Source organism: Sinocyclocheilus anshuiensis, unplaced genomic scaffold (assembly GCF_001515605.1).
Source record: "Sinocyclocheilus anshuiensis isolate Anshui unplaced genomic scaffold, SAMN03320099.WGS_v1.1 scaffold110, whole genome shotgun sequence".
NCBI classification, from domain to species: domain Eukaryota; kingdom Metazoa; phylum Chordata; class Actinopteri; order Cypriniformes; family Cyprinidae; genus Sinocyclocheilus; species Sinocyclocheilus anshuiensis.
Window position 1 is genome coordinate 1,443,115 of NW_015544155.1, and position 7,547 is coordinate 1,450,661.

The 7,547-nt window shown below is 34.5% G+C and overlaps 2 protein-coding genes across 2 annotated transcripts in view; both read left to right on the plus strand.

Annotated features, from left to right (window-relative positions):
- Positions 1 to 137, plus strand: part of LOC107695383 (phosphatidylinositol 3,4,5-trisphosphate-dependent Rac exchanger 2 protein-like) — a 123,841-nt gene extending 123,704 nt beyond the window's left edge. Inside the window, exon 39 of the mRNA XM_016495267.1 lies at positions 105 to 137. Coding sequence (XP_016350753.1) covers positions 105 to 137 — 33 coding nt within the window. The remainder of the gene's footprint in view (positions 1 to 104) is intronic.
- A 2,575-nt stretch (positions 138 to 2,712) lies between these two features.
- Positions 2,713 to 7,547, plus strand: part of LOC107695418 (uncharacterized protein C8orf34 homolog) — a 92,014-nt gene continuing 87,179 nt past the window's right edge. Inside the window, exon 1 of the mRNA XM_016495317.1 lies at positions 2,713 to 2,797. Within this exon, the coding sequence (XP_016350803.1) occupies positions 2,729 to 2,797 (69 nt within the window). The 5' untranslated portion in view covers positions 2,713 to 2,728. The remainder of the gene's footprint in view (positions 2,798 to 7,547) is intronic.

The window sequence follows — 7,547 nt, forward strand, 5'->3', positions numbered from 1 at the left end:
TCTTAAATATTTTACAAGTATATAATATATATATATATATATATATATATATATATATATATATTTATTTATATTTTAAAATTGTTTTTTCATTTCATTAACAGATTGTACAAACTGTGCCAGCCTCCACCTCCTGACGGCGACCCCTGAACCCACATCTTCAACTGATCTGGCCCAGCTCTGGTCCAACTCCAGACGACACACACATTGTCCACGTCAAGAGACCCACTGGACGTTCACCCTCACTCCTGCTCAGAGGCAGATCTGTCACCTCAACTCAAAGGATTCACAGCGTAATATCTATTTGACTTTTGTCATAACTTTTTAAAGGCACCATTATTTTTTTGTTTCATGCTTTGCTACGACGCATCTCATTCTAGACCGAAGATCAAACAAACAGGATGTCTGATCTCCCAGCTGCTGTCAAGTCATTCACATCAATAGAGTGTCAATCATAATGTCTGTTTCAAATAACTTTGTGCTTCGTGTAAAAAAAAATAAAAATTGCACCGTGCTTTAGTCTCTATATGTTAAGGGGTAACTTTTGTTTATAGTTCCTGTTTGGACATAGCATCCAAAAGCCTTATTGCAACTGTATGTGCATTTTTTTTAATTTAATCTATTTTCATAAAAATCTTTAACATATGTATAGGTTTGGCTTTCACATTATTAGGTTTCTCAACTCAGAGTTTATTAACACCATAGTGCATTAAGCTACATGTTGCAGCCTCAGTGAATCTGGAGTGACATACAGTACTGGAAAGTTCGTACGACATGGTCATCAGTGTTGTAGATTTATATATTTGTCACACTTACATAGGTATATAAGTCATTTTGTCTCCACATTTAAAATATTCAGTACTCAGGACAGGAGTTGTTATATGTTATGTTAATGTTGCTTAAAATAACACATTAATCAATTATTACTATGCAATATTGAGAAACCGCTCTAAACAGGAATTGTTTATTAACTCCACAAGTTCCATTTTGAGAAATGAAGATATTTTATACAATACATCTGTCTGAATTAATATGCTCTTGATAAAAGCAGCAAGAAGGGAACATTAATTCATGTGAAAATATTACTGTAAAAAAGTTTTCACTGAAAAAAACAGTTATTTATTTGGTCATAAAACTAACCCATTTCGAGATTTTCCAAATACATTTATTTTTTTTAACCTGAAAACCCGATTGATTTCCCAATTATTACAATAAATTGTAATGTCAAATTGTAATTAATTTCAAATAAAAATGTTTAAGAGAAAACACAATCATATTCCTTATATAAAAAGCCTTCAGTTTTTGATGGAGCAGTGTGACTAAATATTTATGCAAAAGACTTTAACAGTGATTTTGATTTAACTTTGTGCTGTAAATCTGTCTCAGATCTCTCCAGTGAATGTATTTAGTTTGCGTTTGACAGTATGCATGTGTTGAGTGCACACAAACTCCCAGCTGCTTTATGTGTGGTGCTGTGCTGTCATCCATCAAATGTGCAGCTGGTATCAGACCAGTTAAAGTCTTGAGGAATTTCACTAATGGCCTCTGTATGTAGGCATCTGTCTTTGACAAACATTGTTTGCCTGTCATAATTTTCCCAGGCTCATTGTCACTTGCAATTTTTGTAAATGGTTTCCAGATGTTTTGTAATAACGTAGTGACACCAATATATAGTGACACAAATGGACTTCATGCCTATGATTAAATTGAAAAAAAAGAAAAAAATAATATTTAAATATAAATTATTGCATAGAATTATTATTATTATTATAGACTTTCCGATCCCAAATATATATATGTACGTATATATATATATATGTATATATTTTACATTATTTATATATGTGGTGAACAAAAGTTTCAGCAAGACTGGAATGCTGCATTGTATGTAAGCCAACTCTGGAACTATTTGTTTAAAAAAATGGTTTAGGGGCCGTTCACACAAAATGCGTAAAAAACAAACAAACATATTTTTCATTCTACTGCCCTGCGTCTCGCAATTGCATGTTTAGTGTGAATGGCCCCTATACGTATTAATCATATTACGTATGATTATTACGTATAGCATTTTTAAAAATATCTTTTAATAACTTTTTTTGTTAAAAATGTATTTACTTATTAATCCATTCTTGAACAGCAATCATAGTTTTCATAAATAATGGGCCACTTATTAATGGTTACATTTTTTTTTTTTTGAAGTAGAATGCATCGCAGAATGAAATGTGATGCTTATGTATTTTAATGCATTATACTTTTGAAACTGGGATAGGTAGCCTAAGAATTATAATACATTATATACTAGATTAGGCTATAAAGCATAAGGAATTCATAAGAATTCTTAGAAAGTACGTGTATGTGAATTTAATAATGACACTTACTGTCTGTAAACAAGGAGGGCGGGTCTCTCAGACCTGAACAGCCAATGAATAAACATTCATGCAAGGTGTAATGTTTTTGATTGGCTTTGCGAAGAAGCCGTCGCCAGCTACTCTGCCGAGACCGGGGGAGGGATAGTCCCATCAGATAAGATAGTGCCCAAACCGAGGAGGGAGGACGCAAACCCTGGTACTTTCAGCATGTGCTGGAGCAGCAGCCGAGCTCTCAGCGCTGGATGTCCGCTCACTGCCCGCTAGAGATCCGTCCGCACTCCGCAATCCCGCACGTTTGAAGATGCTTGGCGATATTTAAGGATATCTAAACCCTTTGCTGTTTAACGCAACACATTCTCATGGCGTCTCTACAGCAGTCAAGAATTCAGTCATACCTGGAGAAGAATAAGATCGGACCCTTGTTTGAGGTATGTTACAACTTTTCACAAAAGATGTTTTGTGGCACCTCGGGATTTTGCTGCATTGTAAATGAATGAAGCAGGAGCTGTGTCTACTCCAACGCACATTTAGATGTGAATTAGAGTTGAATTGTAATTGGATGGTGGCAAAATGCATTTTTAGAACATTTTATTGTGTTTTTATCCATTTGAATTGAGAAGTGAATGAATGTAAACGGGATATTTACGCTTATGTGGACAGTGCAAATCCTCCTGCATTCACTTACCTTCAGTCAATTAATTAAACTGTGGGAAACTATAGATGTTGTACTTGATTTGCTGCATTAAATCAGCCACTAAAGCATTCAGCTCTCGTAATAGCCTAGTCTATAGAAATAATCTGTAATGTGATGGAAAATTTCTGCTGACTGGACGCTTTCTATCTTGATGCCTTTGTTTCTGCTATCAAGATTTTCGTATTAAAATATACTGTTTTTAGAAAAGTCAGGCTCATGTCAGCACTCTTCCTAGGTTATTTCGTTACAGTTGTAAAATGTAGGCCTAGTGTATTTTGGCCCATCTAATGAATGCTGTACTGTAAATCTATGGAGACACGGGAATGCTGAAACAGAGTTGTAACGTTTTAACCATATTGGAAATGAACTACACAGGATTACATTTATATCATACATGACCCTTATGAAGTGACAATAGAAGTTGTGAGAATCTGTAAAAATGTAGGATTTATAGGACCAAAACCAGTTTTGAGGTAATGTTGAAAACGTATCATGAAAAGGTTGTAACACTTTCTACGTGTTTAGGCTCATTCTTTCTACTGGACCTACAAAGATTGCACAAAATGAGACAGTGTATATGTTTACATTTTAAAATGTTTATAGCATACTACTACTACTAATAATAATAATGGTGTTTAAAAATTAAAATACAACAATAAATTCATGTTTTAAATTAACGTTACAATCCATATGTAACAGAAGCAAACTTTGTATTCCTCATTGATTTAAAGAGTTTAAGAGTAAGTACTAGGTTTCTAAACTACTTCAATTTATAGCAGACATATACAATATGGAAATATTATATTTACAGAGTATACACAGAGTATACACATAGTTATAGACATTTAAATAAAATGTTACAGTCCCGGTCTCCTCTACTTTTGCACTGTCAGCATCATTGGATAATCAGTAGCCTATGGTGTGATGGACTAAATAAAAAAAAAACTATAATAAATACAACAGATTGCCTTTAAAATAGTATCAGACTAGGCATGTAGCCGACCAATATGTCTGAAACAACAGAAACTGGACACACCAGTCACCTTGAGAAAAATGACTTTCTTGCTCCACACCATAATGAACCCAAAAAGCGTTGTCATCCACCAACGCTATTACCTCTATGAGGCATCTGTAGTAAGAAGCACAGTCCAAACGAGTCAAACTGCTGATGTATCAACTGTCTTGTAGCGGGGACTGTGTGTATGGGCTGAATATTAAACAGCAATAAAGCTAAAAGCAGCGCGTGTGTGACCTAGTACCATGGACAGCGGCGCCGCCCCGGTTTCCCCCAGGGGCGAGCGCTGTGAGTGGGTTGCGCGAATGTCTGTCGCCTTCTTTCTCTGTCGCTTTTGAATTGTGTTGGTTTTGGAGTATTTTATATCTGAGAATTGTTTAGGCGAATAAACAGTCTCTTGAAACTGCCTCAGATTAGTCTGAAAGTTCCTAGAGGTATACGCATTTTTATGAGACCAGGTTGGAAAGTTCAAATAGTAGCCTACTTCTAAAGATGGTCAAAATGTACATTATAGTGCACACATACAGTAACTGTAATTGAAAGAAGATTAGAACAGGGTTAGTTGTCACACTCTTTGTATTCTAATAACTAGTAGGTTTTGAGTCCAAACGTCCTAACAAAAATGTGTATTTTCTCTAGCAGTAGTTTTGTATGGTGGAACATCTAGTCTTAAATTGATATATTTTTTTGTGTAACTGAAAGTCTTCCAAACTCAAAGTTTAATATCATCATATATTTGAAGGTAGTTTTAAAGTTTTTTTTTTTTAATTGAAAGGACAAGAGTTTTAATTTAATTTAATTTAATTGTATATTTTTATTTAATTTCATTTAGTTTCAGTTCATTTCATTTTATTTTACACCAATCCATCCATCCACTGCTTGTCTTGTAGGGTTGTGGGGATGCTAGAGCTATAGGCAGGGATTTATTTATTTATTTTATTTATTACTGTTTTGCTCAAAAGCTTGTATTGTGACAGCTTACCTCGTTTAGTGCAACAACGCGCCCCAATCTTGGTCATTGTCTATTTTGTGAACTGTACTGTATATTTTTTTCTTAGGCATCAGTGGTGAAAATGTTAAATCTTTGTTTTTTATATAAAATATTCACTGGAGTAAAAAAGTGTGACAACTTGCCCCAGTCCTGCTAGTATGTTTATTAGTATTATACAGTAACTCAAATATTGTAATGTAAAGTGTTTCCCTAAAATTTCATTTGCACTGCACTTTCATATCCATTCATAACATGTGACACACATATTAAACAGTGACACCAGTTTTGTCCATCAGGCTATGCCTTTTATAATGTCACTGCAAACAGCTGATATAGAGCCTTAGTTTGTTTGCACATCATAACTATTATCAGTATCTCTTTGCAGGTGTGTTTGCCTGGTGTGTTTCCACTGTATGCTGTAACTGTGCTCAGTACGAACGCTTTGGCACAGCAACACAGACATACTGTATGAAAAAAATGATGAATGACCCTCTCAAGCTACTTTACCGATTCTTGAAAAAACGAAGTTGCCAAGTAAACTTAAATCGAGGTCACCGTGAATGCAATATGCATAGGACTGGGGATTAAGACGACGACTGTAGCTGCTGCATCTTTAAAGTGTTAGACCTTCCTCACAGAGGCACGGCAACACAGAACTGTAATATTTTATAGGTCAGTATTTTTTTTAAATGTGAAATACATTTGTATGCCACAGCATTTGGCCACTGATATGAATATTCATGCTATAAAACTACTTCTTTCTCTCTTTAAACTGACTTATCCCACTAACACATTCAGTGCCAGCAGCAGCAAGGAGAGAAGAGCAATTTGTTACCATTTTTAAGTCCTTATCGCTTCACTTAAGTCCAGATAGGATGGGAGTCGACATAGTTAACTGGTGCTCTGAATTAATAAGGAAGTTCTCCTGGGGAAAAAAAAGAAAAAGGACAAAATGGAATAAATGTAACAATGCAGACAACATTTACAGCATGCTTATACGCCTTCAAATTAATATAATTAAATCTACCTGCACTTAATTAAGGGCTTGAACTATTTTAATATTTCCAGTAGAGTGACATTATATGTGAGGATCGAGTTATACTCTAGCTGGTCTGATTAGCATTCACTGTTTTGCCTGAGCACTTTTTTTTTTTTTGTGTTCATTAGTGATATTGATATTAGAAATATCTCTAGTGATAGTGATTAGAGATATTTTAATTGACATCTTCTTGAGACTTTCCTAGAAGATTTGCCTTATAATGATGCCCAAGATCTGTACTGAGAAATATCTTTTTTTTTTTTTTAATTCTCACTTCGTTCTATAGACTTTGGCAAGAAGAACAATACATTTGCAGGAGTATTTTCATAAAAAACAAACCGAAGACTAAACTTAAGGATGCAGAGAGATGGGACAGCAGAAATCATGGACTCGTAGGTAGTTGCTCCACTCAGTTGTGACGAGAACAAGTTTCAAATCAAAGTGGCCGCCTCACTGTGTAATGGTTGTAGGCAGTGCAATAAAGGGAGTAAAATGTTTGTAAAGCGGCAGCATAATTGATCTCTGTTGTGAGAATTGTGCATTCAACCACAAAATACACTGTAGTTTGAGCAAATGGAGGTTTGATTAGCATACTAATGCATTCAAGCAATAAAACCACAAGTCATTTCAGTATTTGGAACATATACAGTTGATATATTCTTCCTTCGGTCAGTATGTGCTTACGTGTGTCCTGGAATCCTATTATTATGGCTGGAGGTTTGATTTACTTGCAGTTTACTGAGCCACATAAAAACTCGGTACGAATCTGGTAGTTTTATTGGCCCCGATTTCTCTCCTTCACAGTGGGGGAAGCATTTTTGTTTAAAGGAATAGTTCAACCAAAAATGAAAAATTGCTGAACATCAACTATTCCTTTAAAGGGGTCATATGATGTTGCTAAAAAGAACATTATTTTGTGTATTTGGTGTAATGAAATGTGGACTAACATTGTAGAATATATTAAAATAGGAAACCATTATTTTAAATGCAAATAATATTATCTCGTAATGTTGTTTTTCACAGTGTTTTTGATAAAATAAATTCATTCTTTCGAAGCATAAGAAACTTAAAAAAACAAATCAAAACAAAATATCTTAAAAATCATTAAAAAAAATCTTACCAACCCCAAACCTTTTAATAGTACTATATAAAATGTTTTCTTAAATATTTTACAAGTATACATAATTACGGATTATAATGACTTATACTGTTTTATTGGGCGTTGCATCGCGCCGCGTAAACATAAAACCATGTCTGCATTTGTGATCGGAGAAATGACAAACAACAAGCCCTACACTACACTGCACAAAAAACTCGCTTTAAATATAAAAACATTTAAATATTAAAACTCTTTAAATATAAAAAACGTACTTACAGTATGTGAGTCAGAACAGCCGGCATTGTAGTCTACTCTACCAGGATCAGGAAACAGTCCTCCA